This window comes from Manacus candei, unplaced genomic scaffold (genome assembly GCF_025592945.1).
Source record: "Manacus candei isolate 608988 ecotype Guabito, Panama unplaced genomic scaffold, ASM2559294v1 h1tg000048l, whole genome shotgun sequence".
NCBI classification, from domain to species: Eukaryota; Metazoa; Chordata; class Aves; order Passeriformes; family Pipridae; genus Manacus; species Manacus candei.
Window position 1 is genome coordinate 4,852,588 of NW_026138096.1, and position 15,699 is coordinate 4,868,286.

The 15,699-nt window shown below is 38.4% G+C and overlaps 1 protein-coding gene across 4 annotated transcripts in view; it reads right to left on the reverse strand.

The window, feature by feature from the left end:
* The window catches only part of AFAP1 (actin filament associated protein 1), a 116,618-nt gene that overhangs the window by 57,756 nt on the left and 43,163 nt on the right, over window positions 1-15,699 (reverse strand). For all 4 annotated transcript variants that reach the window (XM_051798342.1, XM_051798343.1, XM_051798344.1 and 1 more), the window contains exons 2-3: window positions 7,886-8,014; window positions 2,649-2,746 (exon numbers count right to left, since the gene is read on the reverse strand). In XM_051798342.1, the coding sequence (XP_051654302.1) occupies window positions 2,649-2,746; window positions 7,886-8,012 (225 nt within the window). In that variant the 5' untranslated portion in view covers window positions 8,013-8,014. The remainder of the gene's footprint in view (window positions 1-2,648; window positions 2,747-7,885; window positions 8,015-15,699) is intronic.

Genomic DNA, 15,699 nt, shown 5'->3' on the forward strand with positions numbered 1-15,699 from the left:
AACCTGAAGCAGATTATCCTAGCCTCTGGTGGGCCCAGGGAGTTTCTATCACTTGACTATGAAAGCATGGTCTACGAAAAGTGGCTAGGAAAGGTGGCTCAGTATTTGTGTCACTGAGCAACGCAATTATGTACAGTTTTTATGGAGACTGGCATCAGCTACAAATTTTTAGGACTCCATTGATTTGGAGTGGGTTGAAAATCACCATGCAGGAGCAGTAATGGAAAGGAAAATTAGATCTTGGCCACTGTCACTAATGTCTTGTGTTTAAAAAGAAAGATAATATGACAGTCTCTAATCATATCCCATATTAATAATGAGGGTTTAAAAAAGAAGCAAAGTTCCAAAAAACAGCTAATGATCAATGTCATTGTATCAATGTGACTTCATGAGAAGAATTCAAAGAGTCATACTGGGGTTTGAGCTTGCCCCAGTGTTGAAAGGACAAAAAGCTGATGGTTTTGTCTCTCCCTTCTGACTCCACCTGGTCTTTTGCAGGACAGCAGCAGCCTGTCATCTTTTTCACAAATTACAATGTGCTACTATCTCAAAATAGCACCACTCGTAACCTGTATTTGGATATTGCAAGACAATGAGAGGCTTGGGACATCTCCTGGCTCCGGAAAGGGAGATGAAACTCACCACTGCCTAACAGCACCAAGAGAATTGCAGAAAATTTGGCAAAAATCAGCTTCTGACACTATGGAAAAAGCAGCTGAATTCACTCAGGTGAAAGCATCTGCAGTGTTACAGGCATATCAGAAGGCAAGGCCACGTTCAAACTCTACTCTGCCAGGCTCAAAATGGGAAGACCACACTGCAGACTGGCCACCTCTAACTGTGTCAACTTCCACAGTAATTCCCACAGTATCTCAGAGAAATATTTTTGTTACTCAAAAATCCAAACTGAACTACTGCAAAAAATAGTGTTGACCTCCTGGATCTAATTCATACTTCACACCATTTCACTTTCTGCAGCTGTACCAACTTTAAGGGAATTTACACATTAGTGTATGAGAAAGGAAAAGTACTTCAGTCGTCTTTAGAAAAACAACTTGAGTCTTCAGAGCCAAACTGAACCTACATAAATATGAAAGAATGAGGATTTCAACTGGTTTCAGTTTATGAAGGTAGTACCTGAAGTCTACATTTCAAAGGCACATGCATTTTGCATAATTTTCATGCCTAAACCCTTCCCTTGTAATTTATGCAATATGTATCTTGAATTAAAGAAAAATAATCAGTTTCTGGCACTGTTAACCATGAAATAGATTCCCCAAGTTTCACTGCATATTAATAAGACCACTTTTGCATCCATTAGATATACGCATAATTGTTTTACGGCATCCCTTTTAGTTGAATTTTTCTGCAATATATATGCCAACACTGGATATTAAGGTTTCTGGCATAAACATTCCCTTCCTATATTGATTTCAGCATATCTCAGTACATTATGTAGAACACAAATTTAGAGGAAAAAAACTTGTTCAGGTCACAAACCAAAAACCAGCAGTGCTTAGGGAGAAACTAAGGTCAAGGTATTCCACACAATACATGTATGTTGTGTTTTTTCACTTTGTTCTGTAGTACATAGCATGTAACCAAAGGTTGGCCAGGAGTTCAACCTGATAAATTAGTTCTTGTGTTCATAAGATGCTATTGGCTTTTACAGTTCTTAAAACCAGGCATAAATGTGATAATAAAAAAACACATTAAAATGAACCAGAACATCAGTCGTCCAGTTGTTCTGGTCCTGAAAGCTGTGTCTGTGCTTCCTGCTGTAGCCAATGAACGTGAGTCTCCACAGATCGTCCTTATGACTATGCACAAAATTTCCCACGGAAGAATAAAGAGACGGATACTTTATCAGTATTAGGGCAAAGACCATGTTCACCTTTTAACAGGCAAAACCATGATTTGCTTATGCTCCTCTAAAAAAAAAATAATGCTGAAAATATTTCCTTCATCATATCTAACGTAAAGTCAGTAAGAGAGAAGCATTAAAACTTGTTTACAGTTCGTTCTATAACAAGACAGCTGCTCAGCTGGAAGATTGAATTATAGATCTCGATTGGTGTCTTTGCTATAAACATCTCTAAGAGCATGTGCATCTACTTGTTCTGCAGGGAATTTCATATACAGAGAGTGGGCAGGAAGGGCACTAAAGACTTTACTTAGAAAAAAAAAGGAAGCTTTTTTCCTTCATTTTAAAACTCTGCACCTTCATTTTTCAGCTATCAAGGGGGAGTATTCCCCATGAGGCTTGCTCCAGGAAATGTTATTAATAGAATTGTAAGAAACTGCCTGGGACCTGTGGGCTTGGCCAGGCCAACCTCCAACATACAACGGGTCAACCTTTGAAGTCAAGGTTATGTTGCTCAGGCTTTTGTCACTTTAACTTTGAAAACCTCCAAAGACTGCAATTCCAGTCTTTGCCAGTTACCTATTCCCAGCCTTATTTCACCATAGGGAATTTTTTGCCTTCTCTTCTGCAAGTTGAACTGAATTCCCTCAACCAAAGCAGAGGTGAGAGGAATAATCATTTCCCTGGACTTGCAGGCTCCTTCCCCTTGCAACCATTTCTGTTAGTGCTTACCACAAATACATTCTCTCTTGTATATATTTATATAATTAAATATAATACTCACCAGCCACTGCTGAGGTATTTCTGGCAGAGGCATTTGAGGAGGCGCTGGCAAACTGTTGGCAACTTCTTGTTTCTGTACATGTTCTTTTATTTCTAAACCTGCGGAAGAGCAACAAACATCACTTAACACCTTCATAGATGCGTATGGGATATCTTTTCCACATGTGGATCCCATGTCTGACTGTCACACACTGAAATCTGGCACACAGTGCTGATCATAGCCTACCTCCCAAGCATGGTTACTGAGGCAGGACTGGAAGAATGCTGGGAATTCAGGAATTTAATCAAGCAGAACAAACACATACTTACTCTATATGATAATGACATATATGCTGTTTGGATCAACAAATGCCAGACACAGAATAAAATTACAGGAAATCATTCTGAACTGCACATCCATCTCAAACTGAAAGACTTGAACAAGATTCAAACATGTTGCCAGGCACATACGACACCGATATAACCACTTATTGGGGGAAGATACCACACTCAAAAACATCGCAGTGGCACCATACAGTGAATAAACACAGTCAGCCTGTGGGCAGTACGTGACTGGCTGCCTTTCGTCAGCAGAGACGGACAACAGTTGTTCCCACGGCACATTTTGGATGGGCAAAGTCCTCACAAAGAAATGAGCCCCAAACTATCTCACATACCAAAAGAGTGGGGAAGAGAGTAGAACAGACCCTGCCTGCCTGCCTGCCTGCCTTCCTGGAAGCAATGGTGACAGCTATTTGGCCAAGTCCACAGTGCCCATGTCCCCTGGGCTCCCTGCTGCCACCACCATCTCTGATCATGGGGCTGTGGTGACAGTCTGCCCAACTCCTAAGAGATGCAGGATGCTGTGACACCCCAACCTGGAGCACTGCTGGGAGGACATTGCCCTAACCAACTCACTATTAACAGAACTCACACTGAGCATGTTTTCTTACCATTTTCTTCTTTTTTTTTTTTTTTTTTAATAACCTCATCGTTTTTCAGGTGAATTTGAAAAGGGAAAAGGAGCTGAATGTAAAAGCTGCTTTGACAATCCTTTGTATTACTGTTTCATCTCCTTCACAGGGGAAAAAAGGAGTGACCTGTTTGTTCTGGGTTTTGGTGCAATAATTTAAATCATAGCTGAATTCACTTCATAGGAACATGATATTGTTTACTTTTCTAAATATCAAAAGGACATTAGGGAGCATCTCCTTAATGTTCTGGCAAAAATTCAGTCCATCAATTGTACCTTCCTTAAACCTAGACTGAACTTAGTTCCTAGCGTTTAGTTGCATTTTTAAAATATATATTTACATAAGTCAAATGAATGTCTTTCAGTCAAGATCATATAATTCTCAAAAATTCAATGATGAAATGTTTCCTGATACCCCAGTCCCACTGGCTGTGAAGTCATGGATTGAAAAACAACACTGATAAGTTAAACTTGCTCTAAAGACTACAAATTCTTCTTTTTCCTACAAATCAAGACAGGGATTAGTGTTGGGAAACATTCTTTTTTTTTTTTCCAGTATACCTTTCACTTGTTCCTCTTTACGTAGGATGAATCTATATTACAACTGCCATCCTTATCCAAGTCTCCCGTGTTTTTCCTAACAACCAGAAGTCACACGAAGGGGTTTTTACAAAAAAAGCCTCAAATTATTCCAAGTGAATACTATTGACTCTGTAAAACAATTTCCCCCCGTTTTAATCTATGTGTTAAATCAAGAAACTGGTCTAACATTTAATTTCTTTTACCAACTTACACAGCAAAGGGAGCACTACAGGTTTAGGGCATCAAGACCCTTTAAGGAAAACAGGCAGTGTTGGCAGTCATATTAAATGACTAAATCCAACAACAGTTCTTACACCAAAATAAACTCTTTGTGTCTTTGTTTTTTAGAAGAAAGTCTGAGCTTTAGAAGGAAATGCCAAGTGTTTTCTTCAGACCTACAATCCATTGGGCATGCCAAGGCTGAGAAAGAAAAATGAAGTTTATAGTTTTGCCAGCTATTCAGAGTAACCACTGGTTTGGATGCAGGGCAGGTTGAGGCCAGGCAGCTACAACCTGAAGAACACATCTGCCTGGGCCAGTTTTCTCTGCTTGATAGATACTAAATGAAGAAAACAGTGTGCATTTGGGGGAGATGGAACAAAACAAGGTAAAAGATTTCTAAAGAATTCCCCAAGTAAGAACTGAGTTTCAAGTGTTTTACTAAAACCCAAGCAGTTCATTACAATAATTTCCACACCTTTACAAAGAAAAACATAATTGTTCATTTCCAGATATTCTAAAGAAACCAGCCACTTCCCAGTTCCCCAGATCCTTCATTACTATTCCCTATTGATCTTACATGGTTTTCTACAGCAATCAAAAAATCCTATTGGATTCACCCAGTTGAATTCTGCAAATGCAACTGAAGGGTCTGATCTCAGCATAGTCCTCAGGCCTCTTAAACTGTGCCAGCAACCCAAGAGCTCTTGTGGAGTTGTGTGGGTGGAGTAAAACAATATTTTGAAAAACAGACTCCGTATGATAGTTCATCTTAGTTACAGTGTACTGTGGGTTTATGCATCCTTTATTGCTTTTAATTTTAATGAAGAGATGAATAGTTTCAAAGGGATAGGAGTACTGAATGTTATAACTGATAAAAAAAGCAGCAGGGTCGGCTCCAGTAAAGTACATGACTCCCTGGGTAGTTTCACACACACTTGAAGCCAGGATGTGATGGCAGAGCTCCCAAGGAGGCAGTTCCTCTCCTTCCCTGCCTTGTTCCTGTCCCTGCACCAACCTCTCCTTCGAGCCAGCATAAGCATGTGTGTGGCCTTAGGTTGAACCAGACCAGAGAAGCGACACTGGTTAGGACTAAAGCATAAAAAAAAAAAAAAAGAAAAGGAAATAATGCTTGTGCTAGCAGTGCTAGCAGAAAGTTAGCACAGAAAGGAAGAAGCAATACAAGAATAGCCTGGGGAGAGAAACGGGATGCTTTTTTAGAGGACATCCTGACTTAAATTCTATTTAAACTGCAATTCCATAAACTAGAGTTTATAGACATATAAAACACAGTCCTACAATCTCTTGTTCAACTGAACTATGGGATTTCCTTAATTCTAGTTTGAACTAGAGCATATCTTTTAGAAAAATATTCCATCTTGATAAGATGCCAGCAATGGCATGCAGAACTTGCTAAGTTCTTCCATTAGTTCATAGCTTCAATGCTCAAAACATGTGCTTTATTTCCACTTTGAAAGAAACATTCAGCCATTGCTGAATGACTTACACTGTTGCCTAAGTCTAAAAATTTATTCTCAGTCATTCCTTTTCTACATAAAGATTGATTATGACACCTCATTTTGGATAATTTGAAGGCATATTTCTGGAGCCTTTTACAACTTTTACAACTTTTCTTTGAAATGTCTAAATTTTATCTCCTTGAATGTAGGCACTAGAAGTGTGTAAAATGTTCCAACAACAACTGCACTGAGCAAAGCCCTACCACTAAATACATGGATCTCGTATGGATCCTGCTAACAGATGGATCCTGTAATTGGATGCAATGGATCTTGTTAAAGATCCTGAAATAGGCTTTAAAATATAAATGGTAGGTGCTGAATAGTGGAAAGCTATGGTCCTGGGGTCTTTTTATCTGTTACCACATCTAGAGACGTAACCTGAACACACCTAGGGAGGTGCCCTGGTAGAGAGAAACTGATATTCATACAGTTAAAACTGAACTGTCTACATGGAGCAGATCTTTGCCTGATCTGACTCCCACATCATGCCTAGGAACTCATGCAGGAGACAACCCATGTTAAAGATCACTCCATAATTTAACAGCATAAATAATTGCATTATAAGAGTCTGGAAACATACTCAGCTCTGTGAGGTGCAGGGGTTTTTTGTCTGGAACACCATACACAACCCCAAAATAAAAATAATACAACAACCCTTCTCTGTGTTTTCAAAGTTGGCAGCAGAATGTTGTCTGACGTCCTGAAGAAGAAGATGTTTTTCTTAATAAATCTAGTTGAAAAGATTGCAAGAATAACATGCAGTGTCAGATCAGCATTGTTGAGGTTATTTTTGAACTCCAGTAAAATACTGCTGTTTCTAAACATATCAAATTGCAGGTTCTCACCTACAGATTTTGGTCTTTAGGAGTTGGATGTATTTTGGTCAGCCTTTGGAGCATGAAGGCTCCTTCTACAATATAAAAAATTGGTATTCACTTCCTTCTCTCTGTAAAAAAGTAAAAATAGCAATGGGTCTTTAAGAATGTCGAAACAGAAGGGAGGACAATAACTACTTTCAAGTTGATCTCCTTTGACTTCAATCCCGTGGCAAAAATTATCTCTTTACTGAAAGGGAGAAACACTGCATCAAACAAACCGTATTTTTCTAGCATCAGAGAAGAAACAAATCATGAGAAATACAGCTGCTCACAATGTTGCTTTTCTGCAACAAACTCTGGTATTTTTCAAAAAATCTAAACTGAGGGTTTACATCGACAGTAATTCTGTCAAATCTAGCAGAGACAGAGGTCTTCCAGCCCAGATGTCACTTCATACAGAAAGGTGGTTTAAAAAATATAAGAGTACTGTTAGAAAAAATAGAGAGGAATGTTCTTCATACAAGCTCTGTGGAAAGGTTCCTGTACACAGTGAACACTTATATTGCACTCCATTCCATAATCTTGATAAAGACAAAAGCGATTGTGCAATCAAAATGGTTTCAGATAGGAAGAAAAGGAGAAAGTGAGTCTAACTGCAAAATGCAAACCAAACATGCTGACAGCCATTTCCTCTCTCTGGCTTGGCACTCCTGTGTCAGTCATGCACCCAACTCCACCTCAGTATCAAGGCTTTCTGATGGATTTGGGTCACTTGACACAGATGAAAAGGTGCTGTGGCCAGCACTCCCTGATGCAGTATAACTTTTCCATCAAAACTCACAAATAGCATTACTGCCACAAACAAAAGGAAGTAACCGCTCTACCAGCAGAACTGAAAACATTCTATCTAGAATGTAATTTTGTAGCTGGATTCACCCATGTGCACCCAAGATACTTCTAGTGTGCCTTTTGCTATATTTTACTGCTGAACACAAAGGAAAACATTCAGGAAAGTTACACTTTGGCTTCACCCTGTCTTTCTGTCTTGCTTCAATTTAGGGCTTGTCTTTAGCTCTTAAAGTTATTTCAGTGAGCACAGACTTATTCCGTGCATTCTGCAAGCAAGAAAACACACCCCGGCACTGACCTTTTGATGACTGTATTCTCAGGAGAATGTTAGTTATTACTGCCTTCTTCTCCCTGACAGTGGAAGTTAGATATTCGTGGTCCAGAAGTTCAAGAAACAGGCGCAGCTCAACTATTAACTCTTCCATGGCTGAAAGACAAAAAAACCCCAGAATTAATTTTTCTAAAAAGTCCCTTTAGAAGAAAGATAAGAGTTAATTCTTATTTATGCACATTCATAGTTATTTTCTAGCATTTCTTAAAAATGTACGGTCCTCCCTGCTGGAAACCCACTTTAACATTATTAAGCATCAGAAGAACCAACAGAATAGTGCATTAGTGAGCACTACTGGCATTTACAGTGGTTATCTCAAAACTGACAGACGTATCTTTTCAGACACCACATGGTGAAGCCAGCACTAGACAACAGCAGGAATGGTGGCCATCGGCTTTTCTATCAGTGCCACTCTGGTTCCCCTCCCATTAACAAATTGCAAAATTTCTAACTGCAGAACAAATATAAGGTTTGGTAAAGCTTCTAGACACCATTGATATTTTCACGAATCTTTTTCTTTCCCTTATTTATTCTGTTTGCTGTGGTAAAAAAGAGCAGGTATTCCTTTTTTTACAATGATTTTTCTTTTTTATAATCTCCAAAGACAAGCTCCCAACCTGTTGCATATTTTCTTATCACTCCTCACATTCCCAGTGATGCACTTCCTATTTCATCCTAATTCTATTATTTCAGATATCAAGGCTTTCCAATTGGCTCTAGGAAAAATGACATTCCCTCTTTCTATTCCCAGTGCTTCTTAATTTTTTATCAATGAACTTTATAAGTATACTTCTACTTTTTTCCTTTCAAATTATCCCCATAGTTATAATATCCCACTGTCCTAGTAACTGCAGTAGCTCAGACTATACATACAAACACCTTTGTTACAGCCTAATCATATGATATCTCTTTAGCAGGTTTATGAGAAACCCATGGTATTGAAGAACATTTTCATGCTTTTGTTCTCTCACAATTCTGAGATTCTTTGGTCCCTTCCCTTAAGTGAATGTGCTATTTATAGGTTTTGTTTCATCTTGATAGAGTAGTTCACATTTCCATACTTTCTGTATCCCATGACATCATCCTCATTAAAAGATGAGGAGAAACATCTATTTCATTTCAGGATCACACCTACAATTAATCTCAGTTCTACCCTCACTCCGAAATGCCTCCACTCAAATTCTTCTCTACTTAATCACATTTGTTATTGTAGTTTTTTCAAGGCTTAACAGGGTAACTGCTGCTAAGTCTGTTCAGACCTCTAAAAGGTACATTCCTTGCTGCTTACTCCTTTACCAGTTCTTCCCTCCTCCTAAAACCTTTCTGAAACAGTTGTTTACCCAAGTGAACCTGGAATCCTTTTTTTTCCATTTCTGAGAATGTGTCTGGATGTTTAAACAACCCTTGTTCAAGATGCATTTCCTTTATCCTACACTTGACAACAGTATAGTATAGGAAAGCCTGCAGACTGAAGCTGCAGCTACACTCCTGCAAGGGGCTATTGGCCTCTTCTTGTCTCCAAAGAATACAGATTTTCCCATGTATTTGCAGACTGTACCCCACTATGCTCTGGCTGCTCTGGTAAACCCAACATACCTCTAGCAGGTACAGAAGACGTGCCAGTCACCAATACCAGGGCATGAGAACATCTTAACAAAGAAATCTCTGAAGAAGTAGACCTGGGCAAATATTGTCACGGAATCCATTAGGTTGTAAAAGACCCTCAAGATCATTGAGTCCAACCATTAACCTAGCACTGTCAAGTCCACCACTAAACCACGTCCCTAAGCACTACCATGTTTTTTCACAGGGACAGTGACCCTACCATGACCCTGGGCAGCTGTTCCAATTCTTGATCACCCCTTCAGGGAAGAAATTTTTTCCTAATATCTAAACCTCCTCTAGTTTAACTTGAGGCCATTGCCTCTTGCCCTGTCGCTTGTTACCTGGGGGAAAAGACTGACACCCACCTTGCTACAACTCCTTTCAGGCAGTTGTAGACAGAGATAAGGTCCACCCTGAGTGTTTTTTTCTCCAGGCTAAACAATCCCAGCTTACTTCAACACTCCTCATAAGACTTGTGCTTTAGACCCTTCATCCTTAATTTTCTCAAAGACACCATTAATTTTCACACATACATCCTGCCTAAGTTTTTCTTCATGATTATGTTATTTGATTCAACTGAGTAGCACTGCCATTATATAAGCTGTCCACATTTTCAAGAAATATATTTCTGAGAAAGAGGGTATTCTGTCAGAAATCCGAAGTATTTCACAACAACTCTATTACTAGTTGTTTGCATTATGGAACAACAACATATATACCTACAGTATAGAGCTTTCTGAAGCACAGAGACAAAGGTTCAGATTTGTGAAGTGGTGAGTGATCACAAGACTCAAGGAGAAATAAAGCAAGAGACTAAATAATCAGCTCTTACTTTTTTCCTAAATTATACAGTTTAGAAATAAGATGTATATTCCATTATATGTACAGTCGTCTCTTGTTTTTAAGTATGCTTTGAATATAAGATGCATTAATACTGTTGTTATAACTTCATTTTAATTATGGAATATATGAATATTTTAATGGTTACATATGTGTTATAATATATGCCTTTCAAAAGCTATCATTACCATAGAATCTAGGCAGTCATTGTGAAACTTAATCAGTACACAGTAAAAGAAATGTATATTTTTCAAGTAGTTCTACAGCCATATAAATTACTGTCAGTAATTGCATATATTACTGCACTAAAATTTCTTTGCAATGCCATGTTTTCTGGTTTCTTTAAGGCAAGAGAGTGTAAATAGGCTTAAAGAGAGCTATCCCTTGTTCCCATCACCAAAGAATACCCTGTGCCACAGTCACCTTGCTTCTTTGCTAAGAATCTTCACTTCTGGAAAGGGAAAAAAGGATGAAAGTATCAGATCCCATTTATATTCAAAGTGTGCACAACTGTGTTCAGTTATTAAAAATTATCAGATCCTTTTTCTCAGGAGCTTATAATCTAACATAAACAGATGGATTGCAAAATGAGAAATGAAAACAGAGCAAGAGGCAGTTACGAGGCAAGGAGGTTGGGAAGCAAGAAGAGAGGAGATAGGAAACCGCTGCTGGAGAGGCTCCTGGGAACTGGCATCAACCCATATCTCTTCTGAGGCCTTGTACCATAAACGTGTGGCCTTCCTCTGTGTCTCTGGAGGAAATCTGCATTGCAGTCCCTGGTGACCCGTGCCCATTGACCTACAATAACCAAGCCACCGAAGGTACTGGAAGCAATTCAACTGCTCCAGAAGAGGATTTTTAAAAAAAGCTTTGGTTAGGACCAGTAAGAGGATGGTAAGATGAACCTGGTGCCAGTGAGACAATCCTTAAAAAGTCTCAAAATCACTCCCTTAGCAACGCATTCACCATAACTGCATGTAACGCTTGGCCTGGTGTCCAGCACTGCGGTTCAAATGTCCAGCAGTGCATCATGCAGGAATGGAGAGCCTGAAAAGACTCACTTTTCCTGCCTTTGTAAGCTCACAGGTATATGACACTGACTTCAAGCAAGCAGTCATAAATGCTAATGATACAATTTTAGCATGACAACAGAATACAATTGCTAGCAGCTGTTGAAAAGTGCTAAGCATGAACACAACATTGCTTCTCTTACATTTCTACCAGGATTAAATTGGGGGTTTATTTTCTTTTGTGGGACTTAATAGCATCATAAGTATCAAAGTGTGAAGGAGGGAAGTTCTGAATTTCACTTTATATATGCAATGATGTCAAACATCCAAAAAGAAAAGGGAAATACCGTTCCTAGGAAGAAACACTCTACACATACCTTAAAAGTACACTTTTCTCTTTTAGTACTTTTGCTGCTTAAACAAAGAACAGAAATACTGCCATGGAGTGCATTTACATTATTGAAATCAAGAAGCTGAAAAATCTTTTTTCCCCAGATGGCAAAAAATAAACTTGTATATTCTCATGAAAAAACAAATTTTGCCTGTTGTCAATCCTTGGCTGATTTTCTGAATTAAAGAATCTTCTTCTATCCTTCCTAGAAATGTAATGATGTGCTCACAAAAAAGTAATGGAACTGAATAACAGAAAATCTACATAATACATATTTTCAGTAAGCAATCACTGCTTCTTAAATGGAGACTCCAAAGGAGCGGGTGATGCAAGTCCCAAAGAAAAACATACTCTTCCAGTGAGAGATTACCCTTGGAAATCTGACATCACCACAAAATAAGAATAATAATCAGAAGAAGGCTCTCAAAAGGGAGCCAATTTATTTGACAGTTTTGGCTGTATTTTCATTGCCAAAGGAATTTCTTGTAAGTGGCAGGTGGTGAAAGGCAGGGTGGAGCCCAGGGATGGTAATCACAACAGTAAGCAGATTTTAGCTTGACTGAGGAGCAAAATCACATTCCATATTAAATGATGAGAAGTCCATTCTGTGCTCAGTAGGAATTATAGGCCCCTAATGGGCTGCAGCAATCGCCATGCACAAATAAAAAAACCAGTGATACATCCAGAAGGATTTCCAAGACCGGCTCTCAAGAGTTTCAAAGTTTTTCAAATGACAGCACATAAAAACTATATATACAAGCCAGCAACAGAATACACCAAGGTAAAAATAATCAGAGGAAGGCAATTACATCACACTGTAGACTTTGTTCCAAACCAAAACTAAAACCAACTGAGACTGAAAAAGCATGATGATGCAATTATTCCAAATCTATGTTTACAGATACTGGCCTATAAGCATTTTTAAAAGAATATAAAGTTTTCACTCCCAGTTGATTAGAAAAAAAATCATAGGAGCAGTACGATATCATACACAAGATTTCAAGGCTGCTTAAACCAGAAGAAATGAAAAGGATGAGCTCATTAGAAAAATGGTCAGATTGTTTTTTGGTCACTCACAACAATTAAAGCATTTCTTAACCCTGCCATAGCACAAATGACCTAAAAGTGTCTTCCAGTTGACTAATTTACACTGATGAACTTTTAAAGAAAGAGAAATGGGAACCCAGGAAGCGTGACAGGAAGTGCATGTTTATTAATTATTGTGTTGTCTATACAATACAAACCCCACACAAAGTAAATGCACTTCTACTCTTGCGTGTCTATTATAAATGCAGGTATGAAAATGTTAGTATACAAATCTATCATAAAAATATAAATTAAAATTGAGCTTCAATTTTTTAGAAGATCCTATTGATCAGTTCCTTGAATATTGCTGAATCAAATTTCTCTGTGGGTAAGTTTTCTCTGTTTAGTTTGACATTTACAGATGTTACAGTCCAGAACATACCATGTCAATGAGATCCACTACAAGAAATCATCTAATCTGACTTTCTATACAATACAGGCCAGAGACTTTTACCTCACTACTCCTCTGTTTGTGGAGAGATGTGTATTTACCTAAAATACATCTTCAGGAAAGCCAAAAAATTATGTCAGCATTTTGAGCCCTAGTTTCATGGGAGGATCCCATTTAACTTCCTGAAACAAATTTGACTGGATTTATGGATAATATTGATGCCAATCTTCAACCTATATATAAAAACTTCTTGAAACATTGAGACTCTCCCAACCTTCCAACAAAAACTTCATTGGTATTTGGATACACAAGCAACAATATAGAAACCAGGCATATGATCTTGTTTTAAATAAAAAACTGAATGTGAACTGCATGTTTATACCCATTTCTATTGAAATAGTGTCACCATCCTTAGTTTTGGATGTTGTAATTTGAATACTTTACTCAAAAGCTCATAACAGACTACTGCTGGGGAAACACAGAATCACTTCAAGTCACTTCCACTCAATCCGATAATGCAGTTACAAATGTCCTGTGTCCAGTAATTAATGAAAAAGTTCCTTTCATGGCTACTTTATCATTATCCACGAAAAGAATTTCACATAGAAATGCACAAAATCTGGAAGGAGACAGTGATAACGTATTTAGCACTAGGAAAAATTTTTACTTTTTCTCAATATGCTACGAGAAACTAGTTGACATATCTGAAAACTGCATTGAAATCCTAACCCCCAAGAAATGAAAAGGTATGCTGCTTGAGGAACACCCAGTGAGGAGACAAGACTTATCACTTGGAGAGTTTTTGTTGCCCTGATAACTGTATAGTGTACAAGGCGTGTTGAATTCTACCTGATAAGTATGCTAAATCCTGCTTCAGAAAGTAAAGATGATCATCTTGGGAGTAGATGGCATTAGAGGAAAGAATGGTAGTATATTAAAAGGGATGAACCCTAAATAGTAGATAAAGCCCTGAAGATGAAGAACTAGTATGAAGCAAGGACAACAGATACAAGGATTGCCACTAGAGTGTTTTAACATAAAAATAATTAAACCTCTCTAAAACCTGGCAACAATCATCTTTTGTTTAAGATTTGGAGTTCCCCAGCCTGTCACAAACTCTCTTTCCAGACAGCTTGGGGCAAGGGAGGCAAAACAGATCTACTAAAAACTCCTCCTGTCTCATGCATATTTATAATCAACCTCAATGAGTGTCAAGGGATCACTTCGGCCCCAATCCGCAGGTATTCCTCTTTTCCTTCTTCCCTCTGCTTCAGTTTTCAAGGACTTGGCTTTTACAAAACTAGCCTTCAAAAAAAGCTATCAGAGCTCTAAATGCTGCTGTTGCAATATCTGGGTGATAAAACAAGAGGTGGGAAAGCATTAAGGAATGTTTGGACAAGAAACAAGCTGCCAAAAATCCTACTCAATCAGCTACATCCATGCAATGAGTGACAGCAATGCAGGAGTGTAATCCATTAGCATAAGGTAGATGGATAAAGTGTTTATTTTTTAAAGTCCAGACTGATGTTTAAGCAATGCCACAGACTTTGGAGAGGAATGTCTGCTTTTAAGCAAGTTCACAGACTCGGAGAAAAAAAAAAGAACAAAAAAATAAAACAAAGAAAGAAGGAAAAAATGAAAAAAGTAAATAGAAACGAGAAAAAGAAAAGAAGATACAAAAGAGGAACGAAGAAAGAAGAAAAAAAATTAGTGTTACAGGCATGTATTTTTATTCAAGTACTAAATATCTACATTGAACTCATAATATGTTAGCCAAAAACAAAAGAAAAAATGCTGTAACTAACTACAGAACCTTACAGTGGACTTTTATAAAGTTGCTGAAGGTTTTATCTGAAAGTATACTTTCCACATAAGATTTCTTTTGTTCACAAAATAAATGTAACATACCTTGTAAAGCAAGTGAACATGGATTTCACTCTCACTGCATGCCCAGCACGCTGGGTAAGTCTCGCCCTCCTGCCTCTGTGCTCACTGTGGGTAGTCAGGTTGAGTTTTCATTTTAGACTCCGATTACCCTACTACAGGAGAAAATTGGAAATTTCTTGCATTTAACTATCTCCAAATGTATCAGCTGACATCATCCCATCAGGACAAGACATTCCAGGTCTTGCCTGCTGGCTCCTGCACTAGCTCACCTCCTCCATTCCCCCAAACCACAAAAGATAAGCAGCCACTACAGAATTAATAAATGGGCTCCGATTCCACAGAAGAAAAGCAGTTCCCACATGATGCAAGAAGACAGAAAATCTGAGGTAGGAGGTGAAAGTCTGTGCCTGTCTCCAAATCCCAAGGGAAAATGGGGCTCCATTAAGGCTGAGACACACAAAAGCAGGTAACCTGCGGCAGTAAAAAGAAAGCAAAGGGCTGCAGTGCCCCTTTGAGTTCTTCACTTGGGTCCTCAGCTGAACATGGATCCCTTTTTAGGATAGGATTTCTT